The 12829-nt window shown below is 32.9% G+C and overlaps 1 protein-coding gene across 1 annotated transcript; it reads left to right on the forward strand.

The window, feature by feature from the left end:
- Positions 1-1065: 1065 nt before the first annotated feature.
- On the forward strand, positions 1066-9485 carry LOC136226168 (potassium channel AKT2/3). Its single transcript, XM_066014500.1, has 9 exons — positions 1066-1462; positions 3581-3799; positions 4815-5031; positions 6109-6666; positions 6887-7204; positions 7296-7472; positions 7990-8065; positions 8146-8724; positions 9244-9485. Exons 1-9 carry the CDS (start codon positions 1233-1235, stop codon positions 9372-9374), a joined length of 2505 nt encoding a protein of 834 aa, XP_065870572.1. The 5' UTR covers positions 1066-1232; the 3' UTR covers positions 9375-9485.
- Positions 9486-12829: the final 3344 nt, after the last annotated feature.

Here is a 12829-nt window from a genome sequence, read left to right on the forward strand (position 1 = left end):
TAAACGTTTCTTCTACCATCACTAGTTTTTCTTTCACTTTTGCCATTTGGATGGCATGCTCCTACATCATGACGCTAATGACCTCATAGACACAGTCAAGATTTTCTTCCAGGTGCCTTGAGATCGCGCCCAATAGCCTTTCTTATTGGGGCTCTATGGCTTCTCTTTCTTCCACAATTTCTAGGATTGGATCGTTATTGACCCGTCGATACCAATGTTCTTCTTCTTCTTCTTCGATGTTTCTCTGGATCTCCATTGTGGGAGTGCACTAGTAGAAAGGATTTCAATACAACCGTATAAGCAAGCCATCACTGTATCAGTCCATGCTCACCACAATAATTTGACGTGGTTGAATCTTGTAAGTCCACATGTTAACCTATAACTGCACAGAATCAATATCAAAAAGGAGCCGTTTGAACGACAAATCTGCTATGATGCCTAAGTCAGTTCATGGAGAACGCTAAAGGATGATCATAATTTGAAGTTATAATGTAAATGTGTTATGAACTTGTTTACCTTGAGTTAGGCTTATTCTATTTATATTGATATTCAAATGTAAAAGATAATTATGGATCATGGAGCACAGTAGACCACATGTCTCCTGTTGATAGGAGAGTATGAGCCCAAATATCAGGGTATGATATCCCTCATGGCCATTTGGCTCGTGATTCCTAAGACCGAGAGTGGTTATAGCAATAGCTAGATTCTTGACTGGATCTTACGAGGTCTTTCGAATCAAGCTTCAAGTATTCCGTTGTTTGGCTGTGTTTTATACAATGAGGAACTACATATTCTATATTCTACATGGTAGGTTCAAATGTTTGTAGTTCCATGTGACAAGTTTATATTTGTCTGATATCAATTAGTATTCCATTCATGATAGTAAGAGGACTGGGAATGTGATTGAGCCTATAAACATAGGGCTATTTTTGAAAATTATTAAAATTTATATAAAATATTGGAATTATGTAAGTAGAAGATTGAGAGAAAGTGATTGGGGTGAGAAGGCAAACCATATAAAAAGAGGTAGCCCCTCCCTCACCCATCATTCCAAAAAGAACCCCACCACCATTTATATATATATCTACTCAAATTTCTTATCACCATAATTAACATCAATGAATGAATATGTTTCCAATTAATATGACCCATCCCATGCCATGGAGACTCCATTCCTTCCATTAATTACTAATTAATCTCCTCCTTCTCCTCTTTCTTGAGAGATATAATCAATGGAGAATATGAGTGTTCATCCAAACCATCTTCGTCGGCAATCTACCATGAAAAGGAGCATCAAAAGCCAACATCAACATGAAGAAGATGAAGAAGAAGATGATGAAACTTCAATTTCACTTTCTAGCTTGTCAAAGATGATTCTTCCTCCACTTGGTGTTTCAGGCAATAATCACAACTTCATTCACACTAAAGGATGGATCATTTCTCCTATGAATTCAAGATATAGGTATCTTACTTTCTTCCTTCTCCTCCATTTCTAATTTCATTTTCTAACTCAATTAAGCTATTAGAATCCATGTGGCTTTTACTAATTTTGAAAAACTATAACATTAATTAGTTCATCTTTGATCTACCTAAATTAGTACAATCAGTGACCATGATTGTTTAGTTGGGGGTAGATTTTACACTTGTTGTGGAATTTTTTTTTACTGGATCGAACTTGTTCAATTTTTTCGTATATAAAGGTGTTATAATCTGAGTAGTCAAGAATCAATTTTTAAATATCAATATAAAACTTCTCAAAATTAAGTTATATTGTAGGGAAAATTACACATATTCATATTTTAAAAACTATTTACAACTATGTCAAGTCATAATTTTGGATTATTTCAAACTAGTAAAATCAATACTTTTAATATATTTTAAGAATTATAATTTATAAATTAAAAGTCAAGAATATATTTCCTAAGGTTTATAGAGATATAAACCGAATCTATTTGTGATCATGCTGGTTCCGACGGCCGAAAAAGGCATGACCCCTCCCTCCCCCCTCATCCGCCACTGAGTAAAATCGCGGAACTGACTGTAACAACAAAATGAAATGAGTTAGCAATAGTTAAATCTTGAGATTGCAATAATGATTTAAAACATAAAAAGGAAGCTAGTACTAGCTAGGGAGATGGAAAAGTAAATTAATATTGTATACACAGTGTGTGAAACAAACAAAAGTAGTACTTGCTTGATGCAAGAAAAAGACAAACATGCCCTGTTTCATATATACACGTCAGCATCCTTTCATAGCCATGTGTTTCATTACTTTCTTTTATTATTATCTTACATGATTGCTCAGTCTTTCTTTATGTGGCAATCAGCATTCACCCATATGATCGGATAAAGTTTTTTTTTTTTTTTGTTATGATCAATTTTGCTACTAAAATTGTTGGAGTAATATCAATTTTATTTTTATTATATAAAAAAGGTTTAGTATTAATTCAATGATTCAAATTCTATTCTATCCAAATAAATAGCGACAAGAAGTACCAACAAATTAACATTATTGGTGTTTTGGTATAAAAAAAAAATGAGCTAGTAAATAACATTATTCTATTTTATATTATACAAAGTTAAATTTATATACTCAATAATGTTAGGAACAAATTTAGCCATTTTTAATTAAGAATGGGAAAGAATTTGAATGAGGTATTAAAGTAAAGATTATAGATAAAAGAAGACTCTATAATAATGGAACAGAATTTGGTATTAGCTAACTAGGTAGGCAAATGCTTGGCGATGATAAATAATTAAAAAGGACAAACAAAATTTGGAGACTGTTTGGCAGAATTGCAGCCACAATATTTTATTCATATCCAACTTGATTATGTACCTTTATGATGTATAATCAGTTGGGTTACAGTACGATACGTTCTACTAACCTAACTTTGTATTAATTGCTTAATAGATCATCAATTATTTAAATACCAATTCACTCTTAAATTTATATAGATTGTTTCGTTAGTTTTTTTTAATTCATGTTCTAGAGTGAGATAATTTGAATAAATTAAAATGCATATCAGATTAAGTAAATAAATTAAAAGATAAATAAACCATTTTAAATAAATTAAAAATGATCAATAAATTGATTGATTTAAACAAGTTTAAAAAACTAATGAGATACTATATGAACTTTACAAATCAATTGGTTTTTTTTAACAAAGTCCAGAAAACCGATGCATTCGACCAATATTAACTTTTAATTTCTCAAATACTACCTACAAGAATTGTTTTTAGTATAATCAAATATATAGATAACATGATGCGTTGATTAATAATTAAATAAGAGATCACATATAATCCAGGATCTAGAACTGTATATAAATAACTAAAAAATATTTAATTACTTAATTATATATGTTAATATTTTATTGATAGTGTACCATATATCATCAAATTATTGGTCCAGCGCATATAGTAAAATATATCTGGCTACTATTAATTATTAAAGGGATATGATTATTGAACCAATTTAATCTTTATTTATAAAACAATGTCATTCTAACTCTAACGTTTACTAAATGGTATAATTTCAAGCCTAAATGACACAGTGGTTTAATATCATTCTATGCAGGTGTTGGGAGTCGTTCATGCTACTATTAGTGGCATATTCAGCATGGGTGTATCCTTTTGAAGTAGCATTTCTTCGTTCCACACCTAATTTAAGATTATACATAGCAGACAGCGTGGTGGATCTATTTTTCGGAGTAGATATAGTGTTAACATTCTTTGTGGCTTATATTGATTCAAGAACTCATCTCCTCGTTCGTACCAGAAAAAAGATTGCTACAAGGTTTGCCTATTACACTCTCTTCTTCTTCATCTTCTTTTACGGGACGTTTGATATTCTATTGGGATATGGATAAGGATAAATGTTGAGATATGAATAAGATTAAATGGTTGGGATAAGGATAAAAATATATAGTCAAGAATTATTATTCAATGTTTGGTATGTTGATAAAGATAGGGATAAAATAATACATTTTACTATTTTAACATTATTTAAACTATATAACATTAATTTGAGGGATACAGTGGACTTTTCCATCCTATTAAAATGGCAGTAGCTTATCCCACTTCCTTATACCACCTCCCTCTTGGGTAAACATGAGATGACTTATTTTGTGTTTTTTATCCATATCTCACCTCCTATATCATTTCTAACAAATACCCCATTAACGTATTCCATTAAGTAGAACATTGTAGCAAGTAGTTGGGTGGTCCTATATGAAGAAAGATAAGAAGTGGGAGTCATTTTATTTGTTTTTATTACATGTATCATTCAATAAAGTTACAAAGGAAGGGTATAGTGTCTTTGTCAAATTCATTATTAGGATGCTTTATTATCACATAATTAAAGTTAGATCCTTCTACCTTTTTTTAAAGTGGAAACTATTCCTTTAGCCTTGGCTTTCATTTCCAACTTTCTTTCTATTTCTTTTTACTAACAACAGTCTCTTTTACAATGGATTAAGTCAAATCAATAATGTCTGACATAAAATAAAAAAGTTAAAAATAGTGTACAGTTCAAATTGAACTACAGTTCTCATTTTCTAAATAAGCATTTAGTATTATTTTCTCTCCAAACAATAACTTATGGTTTTTTCCAACCAAACAAAGTTCAAATTACTTTAAAACTAAAAAATTAAAAAAATTAAAATTGCTTATAAATTGAATACAATTGAATCTGATGAGATTTCAAAATTAGAAAGTCAAGTAAAAAATGTTGTAAAAATTTATGATTACTAATAAAATGAATTGAAGCACGTAAATGCTTAATTATTGTTGTTGTTAAATGAATCTCGTAGGTATTTATCATCATGGTTCATAATGGACGTGGCATCGACAATCCCATTTGAAGGACTGGGGTATTTGTTCACCGGGGAACGTAAAATGGGGCTATCATATTCGGTGTTAGGTATTCTCAGATTTTGGCGACTCAGGAGGGTTAAGCAGCTCTTCACTAGGCTCGAGAAAGATATCAGATTTAGCTATTTCTGGGTCCGATGTGCTCGCCTTCTCAGTGTTAGTCTTCATTTTCTTACTTTCTTTCCTCATTATTATTCTCACTTGGCTAGTCCAATTAAGCATACCTTTTTATATTAATGGTCTTCAACTATAACACTAATAATATCATAGTTTAAATCAAACAAATCCATTTAAAAAATTCACTCTGAATAACTTTAACTATGTTATTTACTCTTTTATTATTCTTATCATTTATTATGATCAAATATTACTTTTTTTTCATATCATTTCATTAATTTTTTAATAGATTTATTTTCAATTTTTTTAATATGAATTTTAATGTAAAATATTGGAAGGGTTATAATTTAGTTTAGGGTAAATTACACAATAATCATACTGAAAATAATATTTTGTTTTTAGTCAAATGATTAACTTTTATATGAAATAGATCATATATGTAATTTTTATTTTGAAAATGTCAGAGAAAAACAGTTTTTGTTTTTAAATTTAAACCTGGATAACCTTCTTCAAATTAACTAATTATTGGTAACTTCTTAATTGATAAAATTAGAAATAAGATTTGTCATAACTATAAATTATTTATGAAACTTTATGAAATATGTTTTTCCATGTAATTTCCTCTTTAGTTTAACACAAAAAACGAAAACTTTAAATGGAGTGTAGAAGCCCTAATTATGGGCTAGAGAAGTGGGCTCTTTCAACGAGAAAAAGGCATAGAGAAAGGAAAAGCCCAGTGGGCCTACCAAATGAATCTTGTTGAAAACCCAGGTTAGGACACAAAATCTGTTAGGAAAATCTTGGCAACTATACTATATTCATTATTGCATATTAAGAGGGTGTTTGATGTTTGATTTGACAAGTAGCTTTTTACAGGAAATCTTTATTTTTTTGAAAAGTAACCTTTTTCCAAAAACATTCAACAAACATGAATATCAACTAACAAATAGGAACAACAAACACAGCAAGTAACTAAACAGATTATAAGTCAAGTCAAAACATTCTTTTTCAAATACAAGTAAAATTGATATTGATTGAAAATGTTCCGTTGGTAATCTTCATCCCCAAAAAATTCTGTGTGTTATGGTACTAATTTTTTATGAGTTTTTGGTGCAGGTAACATTGTTTCTAGTGCATTGTGCTGGATGTTTATATTACTTACTAGCAGACAGATACCCACACCAAGGGAAAACATGGATAGGAGCTGTTATCCCTAATTTCAGAGAAACAAGTCTATGGATTCGTTACATTTCAGCTATGTACTGGTCTATTACCACCATGACTACTGTTGGTTATGGTGATATGCATGCTGTTAACACCATGGAAATGATTTTCATCATCTTTTACATGCTCTTCAACCTCGGTTTAACTGCTTATTTGATTGGCAACATGACCAATCTTGTCGTCGAAGGTACTCGTCGTACTATGGAATTTAGGAATAGCATTGAAGCTGCTTCTAATTTTGTGAGAAGGAACCGATTGCCTCCCAGATTGAAAGACCAAATACTGGCTTATATGTGTTTGAGATTTAAAGCTGAGAGCTTGAACAATAATCACTTGATTGAGCAGTTGCCTAAGTCTATTTGCAAAAGCATCTGTCACCATTTGTTTTTACCCACGGTTGAGAGGGTTTATCTTTTTAGAGGTGTTTCAAAGGATATACTCTTTCGCCTGGTAAGGAGTAGTCTCACTTTTCTTCTTCTTTTGGAACTTTGATTAGTTAATGATAGTTTGGTTATGATTGTCATGAAACCAATTGAACTAAAAGCTCGAGCTGATAGGTAAGGCGCAATCATAGGTTCTGATACCATGTCATGGAATGATTGAACTAAAAACTCGAGCTGATAGTTCATGTCCAATCATATATCTTATATTAATATTTGACGATCATCAGGTAGCAGAGATGAAAGCAGAGTACATCCCACCTAAAGAAGATGTGATAATGCAAAATGAAGCACCAGATGATATTTATATACTTGTATCTGGTGAAGTTGAAATCATTGATTCTGATCTTGATAAAGAGAAACTGGTTGGAACTCTACATTGTGGAGACATGTTTGGAGAAATTGGTGCACTTTGTTGCAGACCTCAGAGCTTCACATTCAGAACGAGGACACTTTCCCAACTTTTGAGACTTAAAACTAGTTGTTTGATTGAAGCTATGCAGACTCAGCAAGAAGATTATGTTGCCATCATTAAGAACTTCCTTCAAGTCTCTCTTTCTTCTCTAATCTTTTTCATTTTCTTTCGTTGATTCGATGTTTCAACGCACTATGCAGCTTACATGAATGAGCATTTTGCAGCATCATAACAGGCATAGGGATTTGAAGATTGAGGGAGAAGAAGAAGAAGGAGGTGATCCAAGCGTGGGTTTCAACTTACTAAGTGTAGCCAGCACCGGCAATGCTGTTTTTCTCGAAGAACTTCTCAAGGCTAAGTTAGATCCTGATATCGGTGACTCCAAAGGAAGAACTCCCCTGGTATGCTTTATATATCTCGGATCACATCATAATAGAAATAGATACTTAGAGGATTAATAGACAAAACTATGTTAAAAATTACATTTTTTTAATGTTAAATATCAGCAACGAATACAAAATTACTAATTCCGTTATGAATTCTGGATAGTTAATATTTAGCGACAAATAATTCTGTCGGTTCTTTCTAGGGATCAACGGACCCTTTGTGACCTCCTATCCCTCTGCCTCTGGATAAGGCATAAATTTAATCTTAATGTTTTTAGGTGAGAAATTTAACCTCTATGGTTCGAAATAGCCAAATGTTCACTCTAGTGTATTGATACCGACAAATAATTCGTCGCTAATTACTAGCAGTTTGAGCTAGTGTTTCAGTCATTATTGAAGTGAAACACTCCATCATTTTGATGAATCTCAAAAATTTAGGTCCAAAATTTTGCATTATCACTCATATAATTAAGGAAAATGTTCAAAAAATTCATTTTGATCCAAATAAATGTATATATTTTGGAAACGCCAGCACATTGCAGCATCAAAAGGGCATGAAGATTGTGTATTGGCATTGCTAAGACATGGATGCAACATACATTTGAAAGGTATTTAATAACAACACAAAATTCATAATTCCTGTTTAATGTTTCACCATTTATAATACTAATTTCATGATGAAGTACAGATGTTAATGGAAACACTGCACTGTGGGAAGCTTTATCATCAAAGCAACAATCAATATTCAGGCTCCTTTATCACTTCGTCAGCATTTCTGATTCTCATGCTGCTGGTGATCTTTTATGCACTGCTGCCAAACAAAACGACATAACCATGATGAACGAGCTCTTGAAACATGGACTCAATGTCGATTCCAAGGATCGACAAGGGAAAACTGCAATTCAAATAGCCCTGGCTGAAAACTATGTAGACATGGTAGACTTGTTAGTAAAGAATGGTGCTGATGTTAGTGCAGTAAACTCGTCGGGGTTTTCGTCTGCAGCCTTGGAAGAAATGCTGCAGAAGAGAGAAATCGGACACCGGATTGTGGTGCCTGAAACTGTAAGTAAGTATGAAGACATTTTGAAGAAAAAAGAAGGAGAAGCAGAAGAAGAATGCAAGACGTGTGGAAAATCGAGTGAATTGAAAAGTATTAGAGTGAGTATATATAGAGGGCATCCTGTGGTAAGGAAAGAAACTTGTTGCAGAGAACCTGGAAGATTGATCAGATTGCCAGATTCATTGGAGGACCTCAAGAACATTGCAGGTACATATGCTTCTTTTATCTTCACTTTTCATATTTTTCGGTTTTTACTTCTGATATTTCAATTCCATACACCCATTTGTGGATGAGTTATAATTTCACATTGAGCCCTTGATTTAGTGTCTTGTTAATCGGCAGTTCAATGTGTGATCATAATTGATTGTGCTCGATATATATTAAATTGGAAGATGAGTGGCTTAATGTATAAAAATAAAAAAGTTAAAGTACATCCATGATCTTTCAACTTTGTGATTACTTTCATTATAAAAAATCTGATTTTAACCGTCATTTTAACTTATTCAATAGAAGAAATCATTATATTAGTAAAGTGTAAAGTTCTGGACTTATCAGTTTTTGAAATTCAAGGATCATAATGAAAGTAAATTGAAAATTCAGAGACTATGAGTGTAATTTATCAAAATAAAAAAGATTAGGAGATGTATCATTTTATTATTATTATTTCAGATAATTTGATTGAAACATGGAAGTATATATTAATTAATTATGATGGTTGAAATGAAGGTGAAAAGTTTGGATTTGATGCAAGGAATGCAATGGTGACAGATGAAGAAGGTTCAGAAATTGACTGTATTGAAGTTATTAGAGATGATGATAAGATTTTCATAGTTGAAAATCCACATTCCTTCATGTAACCTTAAACCGATCTGTTACTTTAGATCAAATTAAAATGCGCAAGCATTTACCATGGTTTTTGAAAGAAGAATGACACATTTCTAAGGTTTATATTTTATCTTTTTTAAGTCCCCAAGTTCTCTTTATAATTAAATCTCATAGCAGTAGGATTAATTACAAACATGATGTCGTTTTCGTTCTTTCGACATTACCAATTCTCAGATTAGAAGCCAAGACGATTCGGTTAACCAATTCGTTAGAAAATTGTTTGAACCTAACCATATTTATCGGTTTTTAAGACCTTCAACCTTAAACCAATCCATATATATCGGTTAACTGTAACAAGATTAACTATAATTTTCGGTTAACAGATTTTAATGGTTAACTAAAAACAAACTGAGAAAATTATATTTGGCTTAATTGATTATATTGATCAGCTGCTGAGCAATATATACAAGAAGAAAGACTTGCACATCAAGTACAAACCGGTAACGTAGGAAACAAAAAAATGAAAAGAATCCTAATTACAGTTATGATAATAGTCAATTTTTCTCCTCGGATGATTCTACTAGTGGCTCCGCTGTGAGACTTCGTTGGGTTCGACCGTGGGCACTCCCATGATCAAAGAATAATCAATATTGAAAAGAGTAGAAAATTGTTAACTTACTTATAGTATACCCTAGTTGGGTATATATATTCGCTTTTGCAACCTTTTAGCATTAATGGTGTTCTAATTGAACAGTCATATCATTAGTCCTCTTAATGATCATTAATTGTCATTTAATTAGATTTATTCCATTAGAGGAAGATGAAAATGCATCTTTTGATTTTCTCTAAATCGTTAAGACGGGATACGATGGCGGATACAGATCTCTTGGTTCCAACTACTTTCGTCGTATCTTAGTTGTATGACGTATCTTTCACAGTTCACTCCAGATGGCGCGGTATAGTGTTTGAAGACTCTTTCTTTTTCTTCATTATTGCATATTTACCCATGCATTAATTATGTATTAATTATCATTAACTCTACATTAATCAAGGAAAATTATAAAACTGGGTCAAATGGGAGACCCATCTATATATTTAGACCCATTTGAAAACAACTTACATATCTATACTGTTTCATTATGAATTACCATAATACCCTTCATATATATGTAACAACTTAGCCAAATTGTTCCTCTTTCTTCTTTTCCTCGCTCTTTTCTCTATAGCTCCATCTCTCTCTCTTCCTTTCATTGGAATCCTTCATTTTAATACCTCAACCCAAGCCTAAGATTTTTCATGTAAGTATTATGTTAATTTCACAGATATAAATCCCTTTGAACTTGTTAGTGTTGTGTTTTGAAGATAGAAATTTGAAACATCTGTATTTCAAGTTAGTTTTGGGTAACCCGATAGCTTCGCACATTGTGATTTTTCTCCATGGAATCGCAAACTGCGAAGACTGAGTGCATCCTGAACACATAGCTGCATTCACATATTATGCGAAGATTGCGAATTCGCAGATTTATGATATACGAAGACTGCGAATTCGCAGTTTGATAATATGCAAAGATTGCGAAGTATATGTTGCTTGTTTGCTTTGTTTGGTTTATTTCATTGTTTGACACACTATTTTTTGGTTTCCTCGTTGTTTACCTTTAGTAGGAGCATGCCAACTGACCATTTATTATGTGTGATCATGTGGAATGGCCAATGGAAAACCATTGGAAAAACCATCACATAGGAGGGGGTGAATCGAAGTTGCTTCGGCTGTCACCGGAAATCAACTTTGAAATGCTTCAAGAGAGAGAGTATACACTTCTGCACGTGTTGATCCAAATCATTTGACGTACGTATGACTATGCAAACTACATACAGTCCAAACAAAGTTTATGGGATAGTAGTTCCAATTGTTGATTCAAGTGATGTTGAGTGCTTCATAGAGTATTGTCAGATGAATCCAAGTGATGTTATCCCACTAAATGTTAATTTTGATTCACGAACAATCCAACTGCGAGCTATGAAGATGGAGAATGTTATTCATTCAACTTGTGATGCCAATGCCACCGTTGAAGTAGACATAACCGCTAAAGTGGACACAACCGTTGAAGTCCGAACTCATCGGCCAGGAAAAAAAAAGATCACTGCTTTCAATCTTGCATCCAACCTTGGTGTAGATAATATTAGCTCGAATCAAGTTTATTTTTTAGAAGAAACGACGTACGAAGAAGACATTTGGGGTCATTTTGACATAGAAGAAACGGTAAATAAATAAGCGGTAAATGATGAACAACCTATCCCTTAGAAACAATCTCATCGTGAAGCTGTTCCTTAAAGCAATGTATTGGCAAGTATATATGGGGCGAATGATGTAGAAAGAATAAGAAAGATGACCAATCCATTTCGATGGCTCCCAGAGGTCCATGATGCACTTATGCTTCCTATTGAAGCTAGTGCATCAAAAAGGGTTGTCGGTTTAAAGATGCATGATATATTCTCAAACAAACGAGCATTGCAAGGTACACTGGGAAAATACACAGTTAAGAACAGGTTCGAATGGACAGTGTACAAGTCTAACAAGTCCATGTTTGAAGTTAGATGTAAGCATGATGAGACATGTAAATGGTGTGCTAGAGGTATTGTGATACCCAATTCCGATATATTTAAGCTCCGAAGAATGGATACAATGAATAAACACACATATGCCAGAGATCAAATGTTACCACATCATGGGCAAGCAGGGAAACGAGTTGCCGGCATACTACTTGCGGATAAGTTTGATCTCGAGGATAGAGTGTATAGACAAAAGGACATTGTGAAAGATTTTGAGGAAGTGTAAAATATCAACTTGTCTTACATACAAGCTTGGAGGGCAAGATTTTGGGCGTTAGAAGATACGATGGGTTCACCAGAAGAGTCATTTATGTTGTTACCGGACTACTGTAAGACCTTGAAAAAATACAATCCAGGTATGGTGACACATATTAAAACCAACGATAATGATAACTTCAAGTACTTATTTCTGGCGTTTGGTCCTTCACTTAGAGCTTTTAAAGAACACATTCACCATGTTCTTTGTTTTGATGGAGCGTTCTTAAAAGGTAAATATCCCGGTCAATTATACGTTGCAGTTGGCAAAGATGGTAATAACCAGATTTATCCTATTGCTTGTGGGGTTGGACCAAACGAGAGTAATGAGGTATGGACTTGGTTTATGACCAAGCTCAAATAATGTATTGGGTATGTAGAGAATTTTACCATAATCTCGGGTAGACACAATGGAATTGATTATGCCGTGAATTTAGTGTTTCCAAATGTGATACATGGATGTTGTTATCAACATCTAAGAATGAATATGAAAGCTAAATTCTGGAAAATTAGAAAGATGAGGTGTACTAGCAAGCTGCTAAAGCTTATAGAGTTTTAGATTTTAACGAGGCATTTTCTCGACTTCGGCAGCTATATGGCCCCACAGCAGAATATCTAGAGC

The sequence above is a fragment of the Euphorbia lathyris genome, chromosome 4, assembly GCF_963576675.1.
Source record: "Euphorbia lathyris chromosome 4, ddEupLath1.1, whole genome shotgun sequence".
In the NCBI taxonomy this organism is placed as follows: domain Eukaryota; kingdom Viridiplantae; phylum Streptophyta; class Magnoliopsida; order Malpighiales; family Euphorbiaceae; genus Euphorbia; species Euphorbia lathyris.

What these genes read in the sequence shown, in the direction of transcription:
- LOC136226168 (XM_066014500.1), top strand. Translation starts at nt 1,233, where the DNA reads ATGGAGAATATGAGTGTTCATCCAAACCATCTTCGTCGGCAATCTACC. An exon ending in GATGTGCTCGCCTTCTCAGT is followed by an intron (nt 5,032 to 6,108) that starts GTTAGTCTTCAT and finishes TTTTTGGTGCAG; the next exon opens with GTAACATTGTTTCTAGTGCA. An exon ending in AGGATATACTCTTTCGCCTG is followed by an intron (nt 6,667 to 6,886) that starts GTAAGGAGTAGT and finishes GACGATCATCAG; the next exon opens with GTAGCAGAGATGAAAGCAGA.